The sequence below is a fragment of the Anopheles arabiensis genome, chromosome 3 (genome assembly GCF_016920715.1).
Source record: "Anopheles arabiensis isolate DONGOLA chromosome 3, AaraD3, whole genome shotgun sequence".
NCBI lineage: Eukaryota > Metazoa > Arthropoda > Insecta > Diptera > Culicidae > Anopheles > Anopheles arabiensis.
Window position 1 is genome coordinate 47,618,139 of NC_053518.1, and position 27,820 is coordinate 47,645,958.

General features: G+C 39.8%; 3 protein-coding genes across 8 annotated transcripts; 1 reads left to right on the top strand and 2 right to left on the bottom strand.

The window, feature by feature from the left end:
• Positions 1 to 401: 401 nt before the first annotated feature.
• LOC120904788 (BUB3-interacting and GLEBS motif-containing protein ZNF207) lies at positions 402 to 16,457 on the top strand. Of its 6 annotated transcripts, none has more exons than XM_040315128.1 (8): positions 404 to 819; positions 1,060 to 1,373; positions 1,449 to 2,266; positions 3,668 to 3,832; positions 4,365 to 4,512; positions 6,199 to 6,270; positions 10,457 to 12,068; positions 12,149 to 16,457. In XM_040315128.1, exons 1-6 carry the CDS (start codon positions 779 to 781, stop codon positions 6,204 to 6,206), a joined length of 1,494 nt encoding a protein of 497 aa, XP_040171062.1. In that variant the 5' UTR covers positions 404 to 778; the 3' UTR covers positions 6,207 to 6,270; positions 10,457 to 12,068; positions 12,149 to 16,457. The 6 variants fall into 6 exon arrangements, with proteins under 6 accessions (XP_040171065.1, XP_040171061.1, XP_040171062.1 ...); XM_040315126.1 differs by lacking the exon at positions 6,199 to 6,270 and having other exon boundaries at positions 11,729 to 12,068; positions 12,149 to 12,275; positions 13,713 to 16,457; XM_040315127.1 differs by lacking the exon at positions 6,199 to 6,270 and having other exon boundaries at positions 403 to 819.
• A 101-nt stretch (positions 16,458 to 16,558) lies between these two features.
• Positions 16,559 to 24,794, bottom strand: LOC120904789 (protein yellow). The gene is made up of 3 exons (XM_040315132.1): positions 24,656 to 24,794; positions 20,449 to 21,365; positions 16,559 to 18,284 (listed from the first exon to the last, which is right to left on the bottom strand). Exons 2-3 carry the CDS (start codon positions 20,747 to 20,749, stop codon positions 17,149 to 17,151), a joined length of 1,437 nt encoding a protein of 478 aa, XP_040171066.1. The 5' UTR covers positions 20,750 to 21,365; positions 24,656 to 24,794; the 3' UTR covers positions 16,559 to 17,148.
• Positions 24,795 to 25,531: 737 nt separating this feature from the next.
• LOC120901801 (acid-sensing ion channel 4-A) lies at positions 25,532 to 27,451 on the bottom strand. Its single transcript, XM_040310063.1, has 5 exons — positions 26,921 to 27,451; positions 26,633 to 26,833; positions 26,353 to 26,501; positions 26,007 to 26,285; positions 25,532 to 25,926 (listed from the first exon to the last, which is right to left on the bottom strand). The coding sequence occupies exons 1-5, from the start codon at positions 27,321 to 27,323 to the stop codon at positions 25,627 to 25,629; spliced, it is 1,332 nt and encodes a 443-aa protein (XP_040165997.1). The 5' UTR covers positions 27,324 to 27,451; the 3' UTR covers positions 25,532 to 25,626.
• Positions 27,452 to 27,820: the final 369 nt, after the last annotated feature.

A 27,820-nucleotide genomic window follows, 5' to 3' on the forward strand; every position in this document is an offset into this window, starting at 1 on the left:
ATCTAGGGCCGGACCCCCACCGTGTGTTTCTACCTTCCCTTCGCCTGAAAATTTAATTCTCTTTTTCTGTCAGGTGAGCTTAAACCGCGGACAGCGAGATTCAAATTCAAATTAAAATAATTTTCTTTGGCGAGCAATTCTCGGAATCCCCACAACTGACATAGTCTACTTATTATGAACATTAAATTTTAACGGATAAAAAGTGCCAGGCAAACAAACGTGCATCAGCGCGTTAAGTAACAAATGTGGTTAACAATCCTTGAAATAGCATCCCAAGCGCCACAGATTAAGCTTAAACGACTGAAAAATCAAATATCTGTGAATCGGTAGGCATATAAAAAATCGGTAGGAACACAGATAAATCGGTATTTCTGGTCACTCTGTTTGTCACGTACACGCGTCATGGTGTTAGTGAGGGCCATCTTTCTGACATCCACCTCGTCGTTCGTCGAATTGCCGTGAAAAAATTGCAAACGCCCTGTGAAAAGTTAAAAATTTAGGCCATAATCGACGATATTTGTGCTTAACCTGTGATAAAAACATAGATTTGCCGACATTCGTAACAAAAGCCGATAGATTGGTGCAAACATCGTGCTCTTGAAGCTGAATTCTTCGTTTTCGTGAGGCATCTGAGAACAAGCCCCGGACGGAATTGAGCAACGTCAGGGGAAGTGAAGGGGAACGATTAGAAGTGGAAAATTTTACCTGTGTCAGCAGCAATAGAATTCAGCTTTTCTGCGTAAAAAACCCTTTGCAGTAAACCAGATTTAACGCAGCGATGGGTCGCAAGAAGAAAAAGGCGTCAAAGCCTTGGTGCTGGTATCCTTTTATAAAATATTTACATTTGACCGATTCATCCAATCGTAAATGGCTTCTGATAGACGGCATCGTCGAATTCAAGAGCGTTTTTAGGTTGATTGTTTAATATTTTATCTTGCTGCAAGTGCATCCCACTCCGAAATCGAATTTCACCGTTCGGTTCGGCTTTATTATTATATAACCTATAACTTTCCTTAGCGAAAACGTGCACCTCTCGGTGCAATTGCAACTTCTTAATAGGTACTGCAACAGAGAATTCGATGACGAGAAGATTTTGGTGCAACATCAGAAGGCAAAGCATTTCAAATGCCACATTTGTCATAAGAAGCTGTATACGGGTCCCGGACTATCGATACATTGCATGCAGGTGCACAAGGAATCGATTGACAAGGTTCCAAATTCTCTTCCAAATCGGTCCAATATTGTGATCGAAATTTACGGAATGGAAGGCATACCTCCGGAGGATATTCGTGAGCACGAGAAGCAAAAGAATGGAAATCGATCAGAATCGGAAGAAGAGGAGCCGGCGCACAAGAAAATGAAGCAAGCTGAGGGTAATTTGCGTCCACTAATGTGTTAGCTCGAGTGGCTAAATCTAACGTTATTAACCATTTGTCATATTTTTGCAGCGTCCGTATCGCAGGGAATGATGCAAATGCAGAATATGATGCCTCCCCATTTACAGGCTGCGTACAGCATAAACCCCATGATGAGCGCAATGGGAGGGATCAATCCGTACATGGTACCACCCGGAATGCCGATGATGCCCGCGATGGTGGCAGGGGCCCAGAGACCTCTCTTTCCAGCCGCCGCCGCAGCCAGTGCCGCCACTGTGACTAGTGCATCAAAGCCGACGTTTCCAGCATACAGTTCCGCCACGATTAGTGCTCCTCCAACAACCAACAGTGCTATCTCGGCAGCAGCAAGTGGCAACAGCAACAACGGATTGGGTGGTGGTGATGCGACGAAAGGCGCATCGTCGTCCATCATGCCTAATTCGGGTACTGCGACCTCTAAGATTGTGCACCCGCCAGAGGATCTCAGCTTGGAAGAGCTTCGAGCGCGCAAGCCCCAGTATCAAAAGCAAATTCAGCAAGCTACTCAGCAAATGCTGCAGCAAAAACAGCAAGAAAAACAACAAGCACAGGTAGCTGCTGCGGTTGCGGCGGCCCAGCAACAACTGCAGGCACAAGCGCAGGCACAACTTAAGCAGCACCATCAGCAGCAGCAGCAACAACATCAACAACAATTGCACCAACAGCAGCAGCAGCAGCACCAGCAACAGCAACAGCAACAACAGCAGCAACAGCAACAGCAGCAGCACCAACAACAACAGCAGTTGCAACAATTATCACCGTTTTCCTCAGCAGCTGGTACCGCTTCAATCGTTTCCAACACACAAACAACCGCCGCTATGAAAGATAATCGAATGATGTCGCCACAAGAGGTGAGTCCTAATATTCCGTTTGTTTTATGTTTTCACTCTTAATGTATCCATCCCACTTCCTGTCATGCCATTGCCCTATCCTAATTTACTGAGTAGCTTTTCTTAATTGTTGAGATGTATGGTGTCTGAGATAAATTATTTCTATATGGATGTGATCGGATGCGTTACCGTACGTTTGACAGACGGATTATGTAGTCAATGGTAATCGGTAATGATATCGGTTGAATGTATCTTTCATCCTACCTCTAAGTTGCCTTTTTAACTAATAGGGTACTCTGTGGACTGATGGGAACATAAAAAAAGTTATCACACACTTAGTGTTGTTTAGTTTTTTAGTTAGCCGTAATACACTTAATGTTTCATAACAAAACAGTTTTTCGTATTTTGGTCTAATTTTTATGTTTTTATGTTGTTTATCTCAAATTTGTAGATTTGTTATTGGTTGAGTTTCGTTTTTTTTCATATCTTGTACGGGCTTTTATGCATGGGTGTTCGGGTATATTATTAACCTGTTCGCTTTTACTTTAATAAATTCCTATAGTGCTCTGCACCGCTGAATGTATTGGTATTTAAAATTACAGATTTAAAAAAATATTTACTATTGAGTGGTCTGTACTCATATTGATAGGCTGCGTTCAATTATAATGTTGTAAATTGTAAAATTGAACGCAGTTGTTGCAAACTATTATTTCTCCGGATTTTTTTACGGTATGTAAGGACATCTTTTAATAGTTACGAGCGATAGAATAGGTGAAAATAAAGACTAATTTTAGATAATTGTTTTGCTAATCTTTCTGACCATTCTGTTGGACGAATGTTCTGCTCCCAGGGGAATTAAAATATTCAAATACAATCCTTCTGTTGTTATGAAAATGGATCACATACTATAAATTGAATTTTCAGTAGATTGCAACCAAAATTGTGCAAAATAACATGTGAGAATGAATGATTGTAAAGAAGGGACCCCGAGTGGTCTAATGGTAGACGCGCCCACTTTTGTAAAGAATGGACGTAGTTTGATTACAATGAAAACCGTGCCTCCGTGTGGCCAGGACTGGTTATCATACGGTTACGTAGCACAAGTGAGTATAACTACTAAGTCTATATAAACCGATAGGAAACTGTGTATATAATTTACGATAAAGGAAGCGGATCCAAAACATAATCTCAACAAAGTTAAGCTCACTCAGCTCTTCCTGATACAAAATGCACAACAATAGCACTCCGTTTACCGTGCTTCCGTCTTCAGGAACTAATCCCTTCCTTCTTGCCCTCTTATATTATTATTTTGTTTTATTTTTATGACGATTTCAATACAAAATTTCATCACAAAATTTCATTAATGTGCTAATTGAAGTTCGTTTTGGAAATTGTGACTTTAATTTTTTATGTGCTTTTCAGCAAGCCGCTGTGATAGCACACGCACATGCCGCCGCAGCCAACCATCACAAACAGATCGAGGAATTGAATCGTGCTGCAATGATTCATCGGTTTCAGGCAGCAAACGCAGCCGCAGCGAATGCTGCAGCAGCAGCCGCCAGCAGACCAGGAATGCCAATCGGAATGGTCAGTTTAAGAATAAATGTAGAATAGCATTAGCATTGCTGTGTAGCTACAATGTTGATTGAGTAGATTTGCTTGAATGTAGTTAGTGAGTAGTTATGTCAGTCCTTATTCGTCAACTTGATTTTGTTTATTTTGAATGATGTTTGAATAGCGCAAATGTATGTATTTTTCTGGTGTATAACTTATCATGGATGACGCTATTGGTATCGGTACGAAATTTCATTGAATTTACTTGAAACGAAGATTAATATTACAGTGTATTCAAAATTGGGCTGGTCTGGTGGTATAGTCGTCAACTCGTACGACGTAACAACATATGCCCGTCATGGGTTCAAGTCCCGAATAGACCGTGTCCCCATACGTAGGACTGACTATCCTGCTATGGTAACAATAAGTCACTGAAAGCCAAGCTCACTTCACTAGTGGGTACAGGCAGGCCTTGACCGACAGCGGTTGTTGTTCAAAGAAGAAATTCAAATTTGGATAAAATAACATTTGTATAAACGGCTCATTTTTTCATTTTCATTTTTAGGTTCCTGTATCTCTGGGAGGCCCCGTCCCACTTATGTCTCCAATGATGCGTCAAGGACTAGCAATTGGTCCACCGGGAGGAGGCAACTTGGCGCTTTTAGGGGGAAACATGCTTCGTCCTGGTCCCCCACAAATGGGTCTTGGTCCAGGTAGGTACAATCAATACTATCGAAAGTGATCATTACACAATTTAGTGGCGATTTTCCTGTACCCTTAGCTATGCGCATAGATAGCTTTGGATTGTGGTCTGATACGGGCCAAATTATTGAGAACACGTTTCTCAATAAACCAACGTTAAGGAAACGAATATAATTCATTCGTTAGGTAGATGAATGAAGCACTTCCAGATAGAACGATAGATGTGTACAAACAGTGGTGAAACACTCACTAATATCAAATGAAACACAAATAAGCGAAAACATTCAAAGCTATACCGACATACTCAATAACTTTAACGAATTTTGCTCCATATATAAATTGACTATATACTGCAGTTATATACTATAAAGCTTAAGTCAGAAGATTATCATACAACTTAGTATGACACATACTATTTTTTATTTTTTACCTTGTGCTGGGTTTTGTATTGTAAAACACAAACATAATCTGTGAGGTTTGTTGAAAAAAATCAGGAGGCAAGATAGTGTTAAGTTGCCAACAAACTATAGCACACCAATGGTGTTATTTTAGTATAACTGGGTACTTACAGGATTTTGGTAGCTTTTTTGAATTTTATTTACATCTGCCATGTTTCATCATAATGCCCTTCTATAATTGATTTCGCTTTTGCTTCAGTCAGATTCAGAACATATTATTATGATCGATAGTTTTTCTTTATCGTTTTACTATAAGATATGAAAGCGTAGTGCAACAAGAAAAAGGAGAAAATTCATACAATATTATAGGGTTACTTATGAACCAGGACCACTACTTATTTTATCTCTAAATTTACAAAAGCAAGGAACACTAACCAGGTAAAAACGAACGAACGTGAAAAGAATATGTACAGTTTATATCCAAAATCGCATATTGTGCATCAAATAAATTGTGTGAAATAGTTTCACTGACTTTTTAAAAACAAAAGTCACGGTTTGCAAAATTGAAAGAATTTTTTTACTTAAAGCAATATTATTTTACCAGATCGGCTTTTAAAAGAGAGAAAAACGAATCAGTCTGAAAACGTGTTAGTGCCACATTGCTATATATTGAAAGGATGTCGATTAACAATGTGTTTTACATTACAGAATCCAAATGCAAGATAATGATATAATTGCACACGATTAAATTTATGTTGCCTGCATATGCTAAATGAGTTATTTTCTGCAGTTAAATTAGCGGTTTGCTGTTCTCTAAGTGTATGTGTCAGATATCGTATTGGAAATCAAAATAGTAATGATGGTTTCCTTTTCATAACTTTTGAAACGCGTGGTAAAATTCACAGGTAGCATGTATCATTGAACAATTTCTTTATTTTTATTTGTCCTTTGCTTATAAATAATTTCATAAAATGTTCAACTATCAAAATATGAATCACTGGGAATTAGTTAAAACAAAAATCTGCACCAAAAGCCTATCACATTGACCTGCAAAATTACATCCTTTAGTGAAAGATATATTATTTCTAGCCGATTTAATAGACCTGCGAATTGGCATAGCTAATCATGTAAAACAAACATCGCGACCCCTACCGGTACTGATTTGACATTGTTCCTCACCGACATGTTCTACTCTAATTTAATTTGTAACTTATCCTAACGAAGAAACTCAATATCGTTCCATTTTTATCGGTATTATCTCCTTCTGCTATCTTATTGTATATCCCGTATTTTCTACAGTGCAATGACGTCTCACAAATTCGAGTTCAACGCACTCGAGATTTCCTCGTGCGCAAACTGTGTCCGCCCAAGGTATAATAGCGAGGCACATACCTACTCATATAGACTATAATAATATTTTTTCACACTAATGTTAACTATGTATCATTATATCATTGTGATTTGTTTTGGAAACACCATCCCCTTCCTCTTTTGTGTTAATGTATTTGGTTAATTTTCATAAAAAATGGTGGTTTTCTTTCGAATGTGCATTTCACTGTTATGCAAGTTTTTAATTCATTTTAAATAATTTTACTATATACAAGCTTACTGCGATAAAACTGAGCTTAAGCACTATTTTTTTAAAGATGTACTTGTGAATATTCTACATGAAAATAACATTACTATTTCAATACAATTGATTTATAATGTCAAGACATAGAAAATCAACGTATAATATTCATCGCATTAGTAAGATGTTGATTATGTCAAACAACATAAGCGTTATTTAGATTAGACGAATGTTTTGCTTTCTCATATTGAAATGTATCTTCCACATACAATGTAATTTTAAACTGTGTGTAATATTTGTTTTCCATATTGCAACATTATCCTTTCCACATCTTGATTTAAAAAAACCTAGTAAAATTGTTTGACACTACATTTACAGTAGTACGTCGATTATCCGGTGTGATCCAGGGGTGCTACGAACCATCATATTTGTTCCATTAACGGTTTTGTAGATAAGTTTTACAACAGTTTTTGGTAAAAATGCATTTTGACTACCGACACATTGGTAGCATTTGTCGTGATTTAGAATTGAAGGTTCTATTCTTGGCTGATTTGGACATCTTTGAAAGGTTATTTAACTATTTAGACAATTTAAACCGTTTTTTACTTTAAAGAGTAAGAATTCTTGCAATCAATCTGATGGAAAGTACTCGAAAAATTGTGTATCACATCAATGCAATATGGCGTTTTGGACGGTTCGTTCAGAACCGGGCTCTCCAAACTACGGCACGCGTGCTGCATGCGGCTCTCGAGAGCCTGTTATGCGGCCCGCTGGTTTGGCTTTGGCTAACTGTTAAAATAAATAGTTAATTAAAAATAAAATGAATGTTTCAAGTTTTTCCTTTTAAAGACAAAAATCTAGGTTAAATTTAAAATTTATAATAAATGTATACATTCAGTTAGTATTTTCTTATACAAACGTGATTTGACGTTCACGCATTAGCTAAGTAACGCCAAAATGGCCCTCAATAACGTTATGTCGGAAGCAATGCGACCAGCAAAGAGAAAAGTTTGGAGACCCGTGGTTTAGAACAAACAAAAAATCATTACATTACATCATAACAGAATACAGATATTCCCCGATATACGCTATACTCTATATACGCGATTTTCTTAATTTGACTATTATTCGGGCAAATTGTACTAATTTGACACATCAAATGTCAAATGTAACATAAATTCCCTTTTGGTCCAATTTTAAAAACCATCTTAAAGGTAGAGGAAAGCTGGGCAAAATGGACATGTTAAGCAGTTATTCAGTAAACTCCTTTGAATATGCCACAAAACACAATTATTCTTGCATTATTGTATGCCTTAACCATTTATCTATGGATAAAAATCGCCACATAGAATGAAAAAAAAACAACTTTTTCTATTTGCGTAACGTCCTACGCGGACATCCCGGCCTATACAGGCTTTCGAGACTTAATTCATTACCATGTAGCCGGATAGTCAATCCTTGCTACAGGGGGACGGTCCGGTCCATTCTGGATGATCCCATGACGGGCATATATTGTATTCTCTTCCTATCTTTTGTTTTGCTGTTCAGGAAAGCCCTTAAAATTGTTCCAAAAAAATGTTATCAAAATTAAAACAGTTTTTACACGTTTTAATCTACAAAACGAATCTTTTTAAGCTGTGCCTGCTACCATTATTGTGGAGACAAATACAACACCATAGCCTCACCAAGCGCCATATGTCAAAAGCATCTGCCCATTTTGCCCCACGTGAAGCATTTTTGTATTTTTGTTATAGTAGTAAAAATACGCAGTCAATGGCCTTGCTTTCTTCAGACAAATTATATAGAAATATCATATCTTTGAAAATAAACCATGTAACACTTCCATGAATCCCTGTGACACTGGTTTAAGCTTATTTTCGAAGTGGCAAAAATGACATCAATATGCTACTATATCTTAGTTTGCATTTTTCTTGGTTATTTGTTATGTAAGGGTTATGAAACTTACATGGTGTTCATAAAATGTAATGAATGTAATGAAGTAATGAATACATTTTGAGCATTGAAAAGTATATTTGTAGTGAAATAATGCTTAAACAGAAGGTGCCCATTTTGCCCCGCTTTCCCCTACAAAATTGTAATCTTCAGTTGAAATCAAATCAAATAACTAATTTAGTGGCTAAAACCTACCACTTCAAGCTATATTATACGAAAACTAGCTATAATTTGACTGAAAACCTCGAAATTTGACTTACGCAAATAATCGAGATACGGTATTGCCTCTGGTCCGCCTTAATAGCGTATATCGGATAATACCTGTACAGCAATGTTGCAAATAACGCTAACGTTACAATTTACAAACAACTGTTTAAGTAAAATTTGCAATAATTACAACAAAACATACAAGTAGTGACAAATTACAATGCATCGAGTACTATAGCGAGTTGCTGTGTTATTAGTCATTAGAAAAACGTGGTTGTGTAGCTGCGATTTTTAAAAACGAAGAGGTACTCCCCCTCGGATAATGAGGTTTCGGATAATTGACGTAGGTTTTTTTTTTATAATTTTGGGACAATTTGTAGACTTTTTTGTGCAGGAACTTTATTTTTATTCAATTTATTTGTTTTTTTTTCTGTTCGATGGTCCAATTAGCCCCTCGAGAACAACACATTTACAATATTCCCAACAATTTTATTCATAATAATTATATTCACAATAATTCACAAATTAGCCTATTTAGAGCAAAGCAATGAATTAGGGAAACAGTTGAGGGTTATACCGGGTTCATAAAGACGGTTATAGATTATGTGACGGTAAATGGACTCTACGGCATACTTTTGCTGTTGGATTCCAAATGATCCTGTCCACTTCCCGTGACATAACGTTCACTTCCTGTATGAAAGAGTCCAGAAAGTGTCCCGAAACTATGAGAACCACTAGAAAACCCTGTGTACTGTCCTAATACTATTTAAACTATTTTAATATTGATTTGAGAGCAACAAAGAGATTCCATTGCTTTAAGTACGTTTTTAAAAGCTTTAGTTTGCTGCAAGCTTATTTAAATTTTAAGTTTATGTTTCATGGTGAGTATTTATAATTTTTTTCGTTATTTTTTTTATAGATTATGTTTATAGTTTATACGAAAATGGGTTACGTATACATCATCGTAGAATTCGTATATTTCAAGCAATTTATCTGTGTTTTACCAGCTCTACTTCTCTTTTAATTAATATTGTGTGCTGTCACAAACTTTGCGTTTGTAATTTAAAATCATAACGCTAATTTTTACTGTGCATGTGTAACAATGAACCAAATAACAAAAACATATGAATTGTTTTAAAAAAGGATGTTTTTACACACATTACATTCAATGATACACTCTCAATTGGTTGTTGTTCACTATGTGGTTGAACAATGTGGGTGTATGGTAAACGAGAACAAAGCGCTTTCTTCGTACATACAACGCTATATTTATGTGTAGATATTGGCACTAACCATCTTTGAGGAATATATACTATTTCAATGTTTAGAAGATGCAGATGAATGATTGATCGACATCTACAGTTATCCATCATCAATGGAAAGGATAGATTTAACTAATTTTCATTATTATTTACCTTACACGAGACTAATTTTATACACTTTATCAATAGCAATACAAATTAGCCTATTTAGAGCAAAGCAATGCAAAGCAAACAAAAAAAAAATTTATTTACATTTTTTGTGTCGGTTATGTCTCTAATCAATGTTTAGGTGTTATTGATTTAAGCACGTATTTTGCATGATCATTGTTTGTTATTTATTTATTGCTAGTAATGTGTTGTACCGCGGTCATACGGATAATGTTGATGATTGAAGTACTTAAACATTGGAAATGGGGTAATACGCGACAATAAACATACATATTATATTCTGTATTGTTTTGAGAGAGTGCCCCTATCAGAGATGGGTTGCTTGTGATGCTGGGTTGATGCAGGGAAAAATCATCCACGGTGCCGACTCCTGTTGTTGTCTCTTTTTCTTTTGCAGGACACCAGTGCAGTACAATCGAGAAATGAAAAATGAAATAAAATGTTATAAAGGGCTGGATGATAATTTCATACCTGTTACCACTCTTCCCCGTGTCTAAGATAAGCCTATAAAAATACTACTAACATCACTTAAATGTGTATTCTACCCCTTCTGGCAGTAACCTTGTGTGTATGTGTGTGTGTGTGTGTATTTGTTGTGAGTGTATTTGAGTGTGCGTGTGTGTGCGCGTGTTCTAGGTTTGGTTCCTCTATTGTTGATAATCTTGTGTTAAATGTGTGTTAGTGTATAGCATTAATTTTAGGGGCTTCTGTATGCTTAGAATCGTCGCCAAGATGTTATTATTGTTTGCACTTTCATTCATAGCCGAGAATACCAACAATCTCGCCCAACAATTCTTAACTAGCTAACTATTCTTTCCTATTTCATACAAATGTTCTGCACATTTAATTATATATCTCATTTCATTTTCATTTCTTTCATATTATGTCCTTTCATTTGTCCTGGTTGCCTTCGAAATAACAAACTAATCCAATGAATGCCTATTTGTAGTTATTAATTTATTCGTGTTTTGTGTGTGTGTGTTTTTGTGTCAAATGTTGTAAAATGTTAACGTAGTCGATTGATTAATTTTCCCGTTTGCACATTTTTTTACAAATTGATCTTATATATGTCTCAGTATGATCATTGTAGATTCGTGTTAATAATTTTGCTTTCATACTTGTAGGGTTCTTAAACAATGATTTAAGAGAGTCGCTATAAAGCTACCAAAGTTCGTCATCGCAATTATATTGTACATTACTATGTTTACATCGCTGCAAGCGGTCGCATTTCGACTCGTGCGGTTGGAAATTCAAACAATCTGGCAGTACTAAACAAGAACAACGCGAGCAGATAAGCAAAACAATTGTTATTCGTATCTATGTTCTATATATCACTACACGTTGTCGTTGCTGTTTTGGATATGGTTATCATTTGGATGATTTTTTTTAATCGTAATAATGTTGACTTAATTTTGTTACTGCTACTATTGATATAACCGCTAATACTAATATTTATGCTACAACTGCTACTACCATCACAACCACTATCATCACCATCACCATTAGCAGCGTCGTTTTGGTTCGGAATAAATACAAATGAATGAAATCCCCAAAATCAAATAATCTAGTTTTACGTTGAATGGAACGCCGTAATCCAGTATATCATTTCTAATACGATACGTCGTTTTGCGTTTGTTTCTTTCCATTGTTTTTTATCTGCATCGAAAAGGTGGTTTAATTACGCAAATTCCAACTGTACCAGGCATGGGTGTAGTTTTTCCTGGAGCACCTATGCTGCCGATGATGCCACCACGATTCCGGTGATTGCCTCAGCCAGCGCTGCTACCACAAAATCCAGTTGCACAGCATCGTTCACTAGTAGCGGCTGCCACGTCTGCTGCGTTACCACCGTTGATGCAACAGCTTCCATTATCAACGATCTATCCATAAATGCGAGATGAAGAAGAAAGTCGTGGCCATGGCATATTAGGAGCATATTACCTTAAGATTAATGTGAGTTACGCATCCTGTAACGGCCTGGATGCTGCGTGGTAGTTGAATTCAAACATGTAAGTAAATAAAAGGTAACGATTTACATGTACGCGGTAAATGATACGTTTGTTTTTATTTTCTTATACACGGTTTATAGAATGCAGCAACTTTCCGTTTATTTTATGCAAATGACAATGGGATGTAAAAAGAATTCATTCATCCAGTGTGCAGCACCATTTGGTTGTGACATTTATCTGGTTTTCGCCAGCGTGTTAATAGCAGCGGTATGTGGTTTTAATTAATTTTCTATAGTTCTATAATCTTTATAAAAAAAAGACGAAAATGTTCCGTAGGTGAACAAATTTTAAGGCAATAATTCTGTAATAATCCTAAAATACCAAAACATAAGGTAAGGAAGTTGGGTTTAGTAAAATCTATATGATAACAATGGTAAAAAGGATACGGCCTGAGATTATGTTTAATCAATCTAAAATGCTCAATTGCGTGATGTGAAAAAATACCCACATCAAAATAGAGCACATAATAATCGCCGCCAATTTAAGGTTAGGGCTGAGAAAAATTGAGCTGTTCAACTATTGCCACCATGCATAATGGGGAAAATATTTGCGTTTCGCTTTGTAAATGTATGCTCAAAAATTACACACCCATCAGCTATACAAATCTTATACTCTGTCAAGATTTTTTAATTACTTCTTAGTCAGCAATTACATAAATGCCCAATTCTCAATGCGTTTGGACGTTAAACCTGTCTTTTAACATATTTAATTGTGGTGTTTGCATCGCACCAGTAATCATGAGAATATCATTATTATATGTGCATCGTAGACGAAGTGCAATACCATGGCAGCTGATTAAGCATTTGTAGTGGTAAATAGCTCATTGTATTTGTTATTGTTGCAGTAGAACTAAATATTGGTACACAAAATTGCTATTATAACGCGTTTTCGTACAATAACGACATGGTAATATTACCTATTTTCGCTTCCTAAAAGAAAAAAAAAACAATCTAGAAACAGTCCCTCATTACCTTTAACTCCATACTAGAATGCTTTCAAATCATGAATATATTTCTTACTATACATTTAGAACTCACACTAGCAATAATGTTGCCTGTAGTGCCTGATAATATTGTGAAACTATTGTTGTCCATTGAAACTACGAAAGTGAATGAGTGAAAAGATACGCGTTAACTATATGTGCTTGGCAGTGATTGAAACACGTTTACAATTTGCCTTGTTTTCGATAATTTTACTGCATTTGATTTAAAAAAAGGGCCATTATCTGAAACTAGTTTGTGACATGGGATGGATATGGAATTAATGTTTCTTTCGTTTTCGTTTAATTTGGCATTTTTCTGGTGTTTTAAAATACATTTATTATTTGGATTACACGTAGGATTTAACATTAAATATACGATGTTTTTTTAAGGTTTCGCTCAAATTTTAGTTTAAATATGTTATTGATGTTATAATTTTCAGTTTTAGCTTTTTCTAAACATGCTCAATAACAATAACTATAAATGGTGTGGTATACTTTATGATTTATTATGGTGGTGGACTAAAATGTAAACAGTAAAATTGACTAGTTTTTTCCTCGTGGAATTATATTCCTGTATATCAGTAAAATCCATGAAAATAATGTTAGAAACGTAGCTCATTGTTTTTTTCTCCCCATTTCTCCCTGGTCTGACGCTGTTGTAGTGAACGCGTATCTTCAATAACAAATAATAATAGTCATCTTCCATCGTAAATTTGGCCGTGCTCCACCACATCATACGGTAATAGTTAAGTACCCCATCCAGGAATAGTTAAGCATGGTCAAAACAAGCATTGCGTTCTATTTATGCAATTTTCACTCGTACACTCCCAGGTTTACTTCCTTATTTACAGTAAGCGTCCACAAGGTGCAGTACCATCGTACCTCAGCTGGCAGCCATAAGCATTACTCGGCAATGAATTAGTAGCGCATTACTCGACGATTTTAACCATGAGCCGTACGTACCAGCTAAACAAAGAGGAAGAGATAAAGGGAGAGTGAAAGAGGAGATAGCGTATATTAGTAAATAGTAATAGTTTCAGTTGGTCGTGGATCCCCTTTCGTTTGCATCTTTTGTAAGCTTTACCTCTAACTTCATCACTTGTACTCCTTTTATATGTTACTCTAATCCTATTGCCAAAAACTGCAGCCTAATCGTGATCGAACAGGTGATTGTATTGAGAAAGTCGTGCCGCCAGAACACTACTCTACTCTCAGCAATCACAAAGTTGATGTTGGACGGACATCGATCCGTTCCCACCCTTTGAGTGGTTGGTAGCGTCGCTTCAACCAGCTTCATTAAGGGTCGGCGACATTGGTCAGAGCTTGAGAGCTGTTTTAAGCAAGTTGACCATGTGTCACATCAGTTTTGTTGAGTGGAAAGTCCCTTGCCTGAGAGCGTCGAAGGCAGGCGAAATTGTTAGCACAATTTCACAGTTCCTCTATTTTTTTTTTGTTTGATTGTTTTTAGATGTGGTAATATGGGAAGAAGGTTTAATGTGATTTGTTACACGGTGAAGATGGTGTATGGTGTGGTGTTGAAGTTGTTTTATTCTTCTTTAAATAATGCTTTTAATAAATAGTTTCAAGCTTCATAAAGCATTAGCTTTGTCCTTGTAATAATGGATCATGAATGGATGAGTTATTCAACAGTAAAAGTGTCGGAAATCTTTTTATATTTATAACATGTTACACGTATGTTTTGTTGGATATGGTCTTACGTTTTGGGTTCTTTGCTTTTCACAAACCGTTCTTCATTGCTACTTATACAACCTATTGTATTTGATAACTACTTTTAAAATTAAACTATTTTAAGTTAGCCCTGTTTGCCGTTATTGTGATGATTCTTTTTTATTCTCACCACCTACGTATTGGAACTGTTGGACTTTCCATCCCCTGTTCGTGATCGACAATTGGGTAATTTAAATTTGAGTACAAACATCACGTTATAGTATTAGGGGTTTTAAAGTGTAGTCCATGCCTAACTCTTTCCTTCCTTCACTTTCTCTCTCTCTCTCCCCCCTCCTTCTATCTATCTCTCTCTCTCTCTCGCTCTCTCTGTCTCTCTATTACTTTCTCTTTGCCTCTCCATGTCCATGCCTCATGTGTGTTTCCCTGTATTTTGTTTCCTATTTTATTTCTATTTCCATTCTCAGTGAGTAATGAGAATATGCGATTTAACATGAGATGTTTAAAATTACAAAAGAATTTGACGAAAATGTTGTATTGTAAGCATATCTTAATTTTTTGAGTTTCTTCGCATATCTTCCTTGATAAATGTTAGCTGTTGCTAATTTCATTGTCCTCTGTTGTTTCGGTATTTGTCTTTGTGGTCGTCTGGTATCGGTTTTGTTTGAATGTGCGGCTTTAATACGCTTCATACGAGGGTCTATAATTGTGGGTGCGTGTAGAGGATTCTACAACAGTGAAGTAGAACCATTTTGAGTTAGTTTGGCTATAACTGTATGACGCAAGTATGAGTTTGCTAAGAAAACTGTATATTCATGTATGCCTCACAATAGGAATCAAGCGAAAAGTGAAACTGTCCCATGCTTGATTATTGTTGCATTGTTTAGTTTTACCCTTCAACTAAAGTACTTTTATCACTTGTCCCGCGAGTGGAATAGTTTTTACAAATAAGCATTGATTGATATATTGATTTCATCTCACCTTCACCTTTTCATCCAACGTAAAACGATACTTTCGGTTTGATTAAACATGTTGCATCTGTAAAAAGCAATAAATGGTGTATCATAAATGAGATAACAACACAAGAAATCGCCAGTTGAATGGTACTGTTTATCAATCCGCCGCACTGTATGAGCTATAGATTTGGACATATATTTGTGAAGTACGTTGTGTGTAGCTTAAACCACATCTAACTATATAGCACTCACCTGAATTGGTGCCAGTTCCGAAGCACGCACTTAACAGCAGACGTTTGGTTTTAAATTACAACGTTTTCAAGGGATGGCCAACAAATCCGTCGTGACAGTGGTGCTCGGAGAGCATAAACACGAGTGTTGTCGTAGAAACATATTCGCTGATAGAGCTATTGAACGATAAGCAACTAAAACCTAGTGCAAGAAGCAATTGTTGACGTAAGTTTTTAGTGTGCATATTTCTAGTTTCCGATAGCAATCAATGTATGTATGGGTTGTATGTATATAGCAGTTATGTATAGTAAATATACATAAGGGCTTTTATGCATATATAAATACACAGCTACGTGAGATTGTGCCACGCTAGGCAAAACGAAACATGTTAATAGTGTTTTTATTTGTTAAGTGTATTCATTAGGCGATAAACTCAAACTATTCTTTCGATTATATCTATATGCGTAGCGTGTCACCTGAGGTATAGCACATGAATGGAAACATAATAAAATAAATGTATAAATTCAAAACTCACATTACGATTTCCTAGGGTATAAGTGAGCTGAACATGATGACGAAGAAACAATAGAATATACCATATAGCTGGTATATGATGGGTATGGTAAGCCACAGAATTATGCTCCAATGTTTATGAAAATTTTATTTATTTCAACGCCTTTTTCTGTTCTACATGTATTTTGGTACAATGACTAATGATTAACAATTATGACACAACTGCACGCAACCTTTCTCAAAAAGCTCAAGGCAACGGTTATGAGTACCGTGGAGCGAAGTGAATGTGACTGTGCTGGACAACGAGTAAGCTCGGGCATAGAAGGTAGCAGAGAGTCACAGTATGATATATCTTCCGAAAGAATGCAATATAGCAATATAGTTTATGTGCAAGGGTTCGATGAAAACGAACCCTCCATTTCAAAAATTCGAAATACAAGGGGATTCGCTTCAAGTAAATGTGGTAAGATAGAATGCCTTTCCTCCATAGCCGATAGATATGATTACATCTACTGTGAGAAAGCAGTTCCATTGAGTTGATTGAATACTGATAGCAAACACAAAGCATAACAAGTAACACGTTGCTCTATATCAATATTTCTAACAGAAACGAAAATGTAAGTATTGCAACTGATTCGTCGCATGCAATAGCTCACACAGATCCCTGATTTTCTAGTTGCTCACCAAACAAAGATAAATCGCCCGTCCGTCCCTATATCCTGATGCAGTAGGACACTCGCAACATAGTGATAAGCATCGAAAGCACCACTATCGCATTAGTATGCGACGGAGATGGCCATGCACTGCTCGAACCAGCCTTGGGTGCGATGGTGCTTGTGGAGGGTCGCAGAATATCACCCAGATTGGTAATAATATCTGGCAGCGGCTTAATGTTTGTATCACAAGCGGTGTTTTGTATTGCGTCCTTGACGGTGGCGGTTAGAACACGGAAGTTGACATCGTTTCGATTGAGTGATTCGTACATGTACTGGTGTAGTCGATCGGAAAGCACCCAGAGGTTACTTTCGTCGTCTACCTTAACATCGTTGGGGAACACCATGTCGACGGTGCTCATATACACGCGACCGAGCGATTTGATTGTGTATGCGCGATTGGACGTTTTCCAGCACGTGATGGCATTTAGGTTCGGCAGCGCGTAGAAAATGACGCCCGTTTTCTGGTCGACGAACGCCACCCCGGCCTGACCGTTCGGTCCGCGGGATCCCAAAATCTTAAACTCATGGTAGTTGCCCGATTCGGTAGCGTACGTTTGATTACGAAGCACTTTAGTCGACACGGAAAATTCGTTCAACGAGCTGAGCGGGTGGAAGTAAAGCGTAGAATAGCCGTCCGGTTGCGGTTTCAGCGCTATGCCAAACAGCCCATCGTCCCACTGGAAGTTGATGCCGGTTATGTTGTAGTTGCCTGCCAGCGGGTCGGGATGGAAGTAGTGATGTTTCACACGCCACGACTCTTGCTGCTTCCAGGAGTAAACCACCAATCCCGGGCTGCCGAGATCGGCCGCATAAGCGTACGTGTCGTCGCAATCGTTATCTTCTACCGCAATGTTGGCGTAGAAGGAGTTCTCTTTGAGATGATCCGCCGGGAATTTGTAGCGGCGCAGCAGATTATCGTTGTGCAGATCGTATACTAGCAGGGAAGTTGGGCTTGTGACGGTGGTATTTCCCAGCAGTTCCTCCACACCGGTATCCAACACCCAGAGCCGGCCGCAGCGATCAGCTCGTATCCGGAAGGGTGACACGATTTCTGGAGCTTCCGTCTCACTGGTGCGCCGGTGTGCACTCCAGCTTGGATAGGGATGGAGGCGGGGTGATTGTGTTGTAGTTTCTGAAAAGAAGAAATAACAAGCATTAGTTTTTCAAGCTTATTATAATATCGGATGATAGAAATAGTAATAGTTAACAAGATATCTGGAATGTTGTTTTCGTATAAAACTACTATAAATATACTATAGCGATCTGACGCCTTGTTATCGCTATAGGAATGTTGTATGGGTAACATATTCCATTTAATTTTACTCTAAATGCGCTATGCCCTAGGGTCTGCCCGTTGCCCGATTCGTGTAAATTAAACTAGTGTTTGCTAGCCGAATCGTTGCCCGACACGACAACAATCTATAATACAAATACATTGATTGAAATAAGCATTCAAAGCGACCGAAAACTTGTTCCGCGCGAACTGGAGCATTGGCAATTGGTTGTTTAACTGTGTCTGCAGAGAGGGAAACGTGCTAAAATGTAGCTCCACACCCTCGTTGTGGGAGCCGCGAGCCTGTGCTACAAACACCCAACCTTGGAACTCTAATAAGACAATAGTAACATTCACTGGGGCCATGATATGCATTTTTTCCAACACTATTATTGAGCTGTAGCTCTGCACCATCCGAAGGCGTCAGTTACCGGTGCATGGCCAAAAGGGTTAAATGATTGTTAATCGATCGCGAGACATGATCACTTATTTGCAGTGGTACAAGGTTACCCATGCGAGCATTCACTCTCGGGTGGCGAACCAGTTCCAGGCGATAATCATAACTTCCCCTTATGTGCATTAGAATTAACCGGTGTTGCATTGGGTTGGCATTACAGCTTGCTTCAGATTCCACAAGATAAACATAATTGATTCTACTGTTTGTATGACTGATCGTATGACACTTGGTTCATCCGATCAACTGGAGATTTCAATTCACCTATGAGTCTTATAATGATGAATGATGTATAAGACTTAAATACACTATCCCAAAGCGATACCTTAGGTTCAGCTTGAGTGATTCATGCTGTTGAAACCCATATTTTAAAATGGTCTCTAAAACACGTCATAAGAACATTGCGGGTTCCATATGTTGAATGGAATTTCCATTTACTATTATGGGTTATTCAGGTAAATCACAGAAAGCCGACAAACTCATTAGTGGATAATCGTGACTTAATCAATTGCAGTTGTTACACCAATTAAAAATACTTTAATAGTACGTTACACCTTCAGTTTGAATAGTACACTTTGTATAACATTGCATTTGAGTTTTTGTAGTTTAAATTTAAAATCTAATCACTCAAGCTTATTTAGCATACACTTGCATTGGGTGCGTAAGATGCGGTGAAGTGTTTGTTTTTACACAATAATTATTATGCAAACATTTTAAATAATAAATATATGTACATTTCATTATCCACCTGGTCGATACTGTGAGCAATTAAAGTTGACATCACTAAGGGGGGAGGGGGTATGGGTTTGAAGCCTAACATTCAGCTGCTCCAATGGTACAGCGTGACCCGGAGGTGTGCGTGTGTTTGTGTGTGACTAAAAACAGTAGCGCACAATAGCATGAAACAATAATGGGAAGTTGTGCTACCAAAGTGACCGCATAATTTATTAGCCGCAAAATGTTGCTCTAACCTCCAGCGGTACAGCTGAAGGTGGCCTTAATCTAAGCACCTTCGCGGTTCTTGTGTACACCAACACAGGGGCACGCGCGCGTGAAGGCGGTACGCGGATGTATTAATTCGTTGGCGCGTGCGCACATACATACTCGGTCGGTATTGAAAGGCGTGTGAATTCGATGGTAAGATAATCCGATCGTGTCGGTTGATTTGGCTTCCTCATTTCACGACCGTGGTCAGGGCTCGATCAGTGCAGTGGAAACTGCACCTAACACGAACCGAAACACCCTTGAACTCTAGGCACACCTAGCTGGAGCCGCACGCCGCAGTTTGCCGGCTGTAGATGTTCATTTTTATTCAAATGTGCAACGATCATGCATTTACCAGGTATGTCAAAGTGGCGGCCCCTAAGGGATTGGTTTGCGACCTGCAACGCTGTCAAGTTATGAATTATCCAATGCATATGTGGGAATGAAATACCTATACCATTGATATACGAGCTAGATATGGCGACCCGCTAGAACGGCTGTTCGTGTTCGAGTCACCAGGGATCGCTAATCGTTGACAATTTACAAACTGCTTTTTCGATTTAAATGGTGAAAAATAGAGCTTACCGTTGATGTTGATGTAGGCCAACGATGCTGGAATGCCTTCCTTCCACCGGGGTAGTGTCAAAAATAGTCGCTTTTTGTACACCTCCAACCCAACCGGTATTACATTCTCCGCAATGTAGCTTTTGCTGGCGATCGCTTCCTGCCGTTCAGTTTCACTTGGAAATTCGAAATCGATGTCTTTCCATTGATATGCCACCCGCAAATTGTCGTTTGCAACGATATGCACCGGTAGAAGGGCTAGTAGCATGTAGCAGCTGACTGTAAAGGCCAACGCCACAGGCGTTCCTCTAACCTCCATCATTGGTACTACTCCGTCGTGCCGCAAACGGCTGTTTGTTAACTTCTTCACTTTGATGCACCAGGCACTTCGTTTCAATCACTGTGATAGCGTTAAGCAATCGTGCGCCTATTCTGGTGTCTTAACGTTTCACGAATCACTTATGTTGAGAGTGGTCGACCTAGCACCACCGAACGTGAGTTGTTTAAAATGCATAAAAAAAACACACACACACTCTAACTGTTCGAAATTGACACCTTGCACGCTGGGTATTGGCAATTTAAAACCCGACTTAGAACACTTTCTTGAACACTGCTCGAGCTAATCTTCTAACTCACTTCCAGCCGAATTCGTCGCCGTTCACGGCAACAGCCACTATTGTACTAGAGTGCAACTGCTCAAACTACTCCAACGACCACTCGCGGAGTTCAGGCGGCGAACTCGTCGTTTACGCCAACCTTCAGCATCCCGGCAAAGAGTTGCTCAAAGCAGCGACCGGTGGTTCGCTCGTGCTCCTTCGCTCTGCACCGTGCGTCGTATCATTCTTTACCGCTCGCTCCGTTTGCCTTCGGGCGGCCACTTCGGCGGCACTCGCTCTAGGAACCGCGGTCCACCTTTCTCGTCCGGCACACCAACCAACCTGGATGATAGTGAGAGGAAACAAGAAGAAAACGATAGTGACCAAAAATTAAAAGAACTTGCGCAGTAAGGTGAACAGCTTTTTCGTGCTCCCCTGTCTCGCTGCCACTCGTGAGTGGTGCCTATAGGGGTGCCGTTGCCAGTCACTGCCATCATCCCCCTCCCCACCCATCCAGAAGTGCCGCTCTGCTGCCCGATCTTTCGAGCGCAGCACTTTTTGTCGCTATTGCTTAGTCGATGGCTGTTGTGTCTTTCCCACACGCAGTGAGCTTTTTGATTTGCTAGTTTAGTCGACGGTAGTGTATGTACAGGGCATCCCGCACTATTGATCATCGTGGACATCGTTGCTAACATAAAAAAAGGAAACACGCACTCATGAATTTACCCATGATGGTTCACGACGGTTCAATATCTTTCCCATTGGTACTGCGTTTTGAACCATTGCGTTGACAGTCGCGCATGTTTGCTCGTTATGTCTCGCCGGTGTGACTTCATTGAGTGGCGTATAGAGCTTAACCTTGAAGATTCACCCAGGATTCAGAAGGTTGATTTGTTTTTTTTTCGTCGGCTCCATGCTTCATTAAGTTTTCCAAAGAAGCTTTCAATAGCAGGCTGATTTTTACGACACGATATTCAAATTCAAACAGGTCCTCGTTTGCTTGCGGTTTTAGCGTTGACAAAGGTGTGGTCGTCATCGCGTAGTCAGGCGTGTTTCGTTGCCGACTCGCTAAAACACGTCGCTGGAATGTTTGAGCCTGGGGTTTTGTCTTTTGTTAGGGGTGTACAAACGTGTTTCTGAAGCGTGTTCTTCATTTATTTTTTCATTAACTGACGTGAAAAGAACAGCATATTTTAATCGTGAAAACGCTTTCTATTGTAATGCAGCTAGTTATATCGATCAAGCAAACCCCATAATGTCCATAACGGATTAGCGTAACGTATTTTGATTCCCTCGTATGATTCATTGCTTGGCATGGGAAGTTTACCATTCGGTTATTTGTATATTACCTCCTCAAGGATTTTCCCAAAGTGTGAATCATTCTTAGGAATTGAAGCGTTGACTGGTTTGCACTACTTGTAATTCGTCACACAAGAGCAGACAAAGAGAAGGAATCACGTTCCCAAACGTCGTAGCTGTTGTTGTTGACAGTTGTTCAAATTGGTTAAAAACACTTCTCTATCCATACCTGTTTGATATTTTAATTTACTTAACAAATGCTATTGATTGATAATATTTCTATTAAACACTCAGAAACGAAGGGATCGTTTGATGGTACATAAAACTCCTTTCCTTATTAACTTGAAATTACCATTTTATCAGTATTAAGCGTAGCCTATCCAGTATTGAACTTTACTTTACGATCGAAGGCAAGATTAGATGCTTACGATAGGCGATCGATATTCGATTTGATGACTTGCTGTTTGGAAGTATCTTTTCAAACCGTGCGCTGCTGCCGTTGCTGTGCTACGTTTGATCGGTTTGATCGAGGTGAATGGATCGTTCAGACGTCTGGACTACGGACCTGTATCTAACACATGCATTGTGCCGATTTACTTTCAGTGTCTCGGACGGTTTCTCCATTTTGAATGGAGTCTCGTCCCTTCTAGATCGGCAATAAGAAATCTATTGGCAAAAATTGCATCGGACGGATCTCAGGGCCTGTAGCCAATTATGTGGTGTAGCTCAATGCTGTTCACGTGTTAGCAGAAAGTTATGCATCGTTGAGATGGGGCTAGCGAATGACTATGCTGTGTGTCTAAAAACCGGCTGAGCACAATTTCAAGGACACCGGGAATGTTGCAGCAATCAAATGTACCCCTTATACATTTACACGTGGATGGGTTAGCTGCAACATCTTCTGAAAAAGATGTGAAATTCTTGACGAAGCCAACTCTCCTGAACAAAGCTTTAGAACTTGAGATCTAGCTTTTTGTTAGATATATCTTAAATGATCAATTCTGTGGAGCATTAACAAAGCAACCGCAACAAAAGTTTGCGTTCCCTCCCTACCAATGTCCAAGCATCCCGAATGTCATCCCCATCCGATGCCTGGTGTTAGACAGATAAACAAACCAGAGAGCGACCGTTGGTTACATTCATGCCGGAGGGAAAAGGACCGAAAAAAGGGCAAAATAAAAACAAGAAACATCAGCGCCGCTGTGGCACGTTGCGGCAGTTGTGTATAGCTGCATGGCGGCAAAATCTCGACAAACAGGAGAAACAGGTTTTTTCGCTCGTCTGTAGATGACGGTGCTAAGGTGGGAGAAAGAGTAGCATGTGCAGGGAACATGGCCTTTTGGGGATGTATGGGTGGCAGAGTATTAGCTACAAAATTCACGCTACTGCTGCACCCTGCCAGTGCCTGTCCGTCTTAGAGTTTCGTACTTCATTTCAAAGCGTCACCCGCTGGTGTGTGCGCTGGTTCTTTCGTACCACCAAGTTGGTACCAGGGTACTAAACAGGGTGCAAATCTCGGCTTCCCATGGATCGATTACGGGAAGCGCAACTGTCTGTTTTTTTTTGTCGGTTTCTTTCGACGATGGAACGTGGGATGATGTGGCGCTGTTTAGCACATACTGTCATACCCATTTGAGGGTCAATTGTGTAAATCACAGTGCCGGTAGTTGTAGGCTTCACATGCAAGCTGAACGCGCGCCCTCCGGGGTGCATCATAATGTGCGAGAAATTTCACTTTCTACTCCGACCGATTCCGAGTACCGTCCGGGGTTTAGCTTATTACGGGCAGTACAGGCAAATTGCTCTTTTCTTCTATGCTTCCCGACGAAGTGATGGATGCGCATTTAGCTAGCTCATCGAACGCCACTTGCCCGTTCGCATACCGATCGAAGCGTGGAGTTTGCATTTCCTCCCCAAATTATGGTGGGGCCCGAGGACGCAGACCGGGTGGGCACCCACGGTGATGGTATGGCAGGCACTATTATTCGCTCGCCAAAAAGTCTACACCAAGCATCCGGTGTGGCACACGTAATATAACGGTACAGTGGGTCTTCAAACTGCACACCATTGGGCACTGGTCAAATTGTTTGTCTTGCCATTTTCTTCGAAAGCAATGTTCCGCATTCCAGCTACGTGAGGGGGGGGGGGGATGCGAGCTTATTAGATTAAATTGACCACATTTGTTTCACATAGTTTCAATGATGGTTTACAGTACAATGTGCTGCCGATTGACCAATGACTTCATGTGTGATACACTTCACACGAAACTACAATAGAAGCTGCTCTAACCAATTTAATCGTACACACACACGTGAACCCTCTGGAATACTCACTTCGGTCAAAAAACACAGAACAACAGGCAAAGCAATATTTTGTACGGTAAGAAGTACGATCACGAGATTCACGTGTTGATTACCAGCGTCCGAAAAACGTGGCGATCCACTCTCGGCAACTGCGAAACAACGATTGACGTCGCTGGAATGGAAAGTATTTGGTGTGGCGGATCTCCTCCATTGAGAAAAAGCTACCCCCATCAAACCGGATCGTCGCGCGTTTGTCAGCGCCACGGTGCGAACGATCGATCGCTCACACACATATATATGCATGTTGCTTGTGTTTGCCTCTCGCTTTAACCTATGTTTTTGGCTGCTCGTTCTTTTGACGTGCACTAGGCGAATGCTTTTGGGAGGTTTTGTTTAGGAGCCGAAAACGGGGTGCCCTGCTCCAAGAAGAGATCAGCATCAGAGGCTGCATTCAGCGAAGTATATTCGAGAATAGTTCATGTACAAAATCGCGTACGCAATCAGGGCACCACGCTGTGTAAAGCTGTCCAGTCAGGTGTAGGTAGTTAATGCTGCGCGTACCGGTGCCAGCATATTATTTTACTCTGTCGCTGTACGCTTCGTGTACTTTACGCACGAGCGAGCATACATTGATACATGTGGTAGTGTGTATATGACACCCTCGTGCACGTAAGCGAAGCATCGACACAGGTGATCGTGGTACAAAGGTAACGTGTCGGTGCGTAGGGAAATCCCGATGTTTACAAAACAATGCAGAACTGTACATACATACCGCTTGGCATGATGGGATGAATGGGAGAGCTTACTGTGAATGCATGCACACGAGATTCGCAATTAATTGCAAGCAATTTGTTTGGATTAATTGCGAATGACTAAATATTACTGAATTATTCGGAATCGTTTCAATTACCATCAACTCAACACCAATTGCATTTATGTATTTCACTTATTCGGAGTAGCTTAGAGTCATCGTTTTCAATACATTTTCATGATCATGATTATCATGACAAAATGGCTCCTGTTGGTGATCCTTTCTCAGGTGGTGTCACCTCATCTGAGAGGTTGGATGTGTTCGTTCTTTGTTCAGCGGTTGTTGATTCCGCTCGATCATTGCTTGCCACTTCCTTGTCTGCTTGTTTCTTGCGCTTTTCCGACAACAATCGACGAATGAAGACCAGCTCCACAATTTTCTCCAGTAGCCCAATTAGCCCAAGTACAGATAAACCAAGCAAAAATCCCAGCGAACCTCCAAGATCCGAGACGAACTGATTAAAATCGTATCCGTGAAACTCTTCGACGATCTAAGGTAAGGAGAGAACAAACAACAAACCGAACGTTTAAAGAAAACCAACACTAACACGTGTGCTGGATGTGTACATACAGTGACCATTTTGGAGGTGTAGTACACCCAAAGCTGTGCAGCCGGAACACTGATGTGGAAGGGTTTACGGTTCATCACGGAGGCAGTGTAGATGGTGGTGGTGCAGGGTTGAAAGCACCCGCACTGTGTCCCATCTAGATCTTCCAGCTGGCGGTATAGTTTGATAAGCTGCTTCGTGCTTTCGGGATTATCGCAATCCCGAATCCCCAGCCCCGGCATCCAAGGTCCAGAACAGCCGACCGAATCTACTACTGCTTTCCAGTGACAAATTTCTCCACACTTGGGTTGGGAGGAAATTGTTGTAAAAGCAGTTATAATCGATTGGCAGGTTTGATTAGCTACCTACCCTGGTGGAGCTTACGGAGGAAAACTCGACGCATTCGTTCTCGTAACTCGCCAACATGAAAAAGTGCTGAGTCGATAAACGAATTTCCATTTCTTCGTTCGCTTCCAGGTACAGGTATTCCACGCGACCAGATGATTGCATTCGATTTTCTGAAAGTATGCATTCCGCACAACGTTACAGGGTGGCTAGGTGGCATTTTAAATTGCTTACATTTGTTCCCCGTTTTTAGAGCAGATTATATGTACCAGTCGGTGTCCAATGTCGTTGTATTTTGACTTACCAGCAAATCCTTCGGTTTCGTCATGAATAAATACATGCCAGCCCGGTGGCATGTCACCAACGCTTACTCGCGTGTTGTTCGTATCATGCCGCAGCATGATCGAGAAGCCCGCCTCCTTCCAGGAATGCTTCGTTTTGGTTAACGGATTTAGCGTGTAGCACCGTCCCATGTCCAAGTGCAAACTTTCCATCACTTCTATATCTGTAAAAAGGGGAAAATAAGGCACATCACCAATCACAAAAAAACACGAACATCCATGCATTTTTTTCTCGGAGCGCATGTACATACTTTTCGTATCACCGTTCAAGCCGTGCTGGATGAAAAATTCGCTATGATTGTAGGTGGCTTCGTTGAACAGCTGCTCCAGCGAAGCCTCGTCGAAGGGAAATCGATCGAACGAGTTGGTGTACTTGGGATGCATGGCCAGGTTGTACTTCGCCATTATGTCCGACTTGTACGCTGGCTCGCGGCAGAAGGTGATCGCGGGATACAGCATGGTGTCGTTCAGGTCGAACCGCGAGTGAGTTGAGATTGGAGGATTGCACAGCTTTTTGAAACAGTCCGTCAGCTGATACATGACGACAATGCTGCAGATGAACAGCACTATCCCACGCACCAGACGCTTCGGATCGTGACATAGTGCGTGAAGCAGGTACCATAGTTTGTGTCTCACTTTCGCGACACTAACCATTATTATTGCAGCGATCGTAGGTATAGATCGAGGTGCTGAGAGTAGTACTGTCGGGTGATCATTTTTTTTTAGAAATAATTCACAATTCTTCCGCACTGCTCACAAGAGTTTGACTGCGTTAACTACACAAGCTTTCCTAGGTTTATTGAAGGCTTAACCACATACTTACTGCTTTTATATGAACGACGCTTGTTGATAAACTGCAATAGCTTGCGGGCATAAATCAGGGGTTTATCAGAATACACATTACAGTGCTGTTTATCTATTGGAAAACAAATCGTAAATCATCGTAAATGAAGCATATGAAACGCTCGGCTATATCATGCTGTTTTCTGCTTGTTGATATCATTTGCACCGAAATATGTTACATACTTCGACGTTTTTTTATCGCAGATCATTCGCATATTGATTCGCCCAAATGATAATCATAGACTGCCATGTAATGAATAATTTTCAGCGCCAAAAAAATGTTGGTCAACGATGTGTATATGTATTGG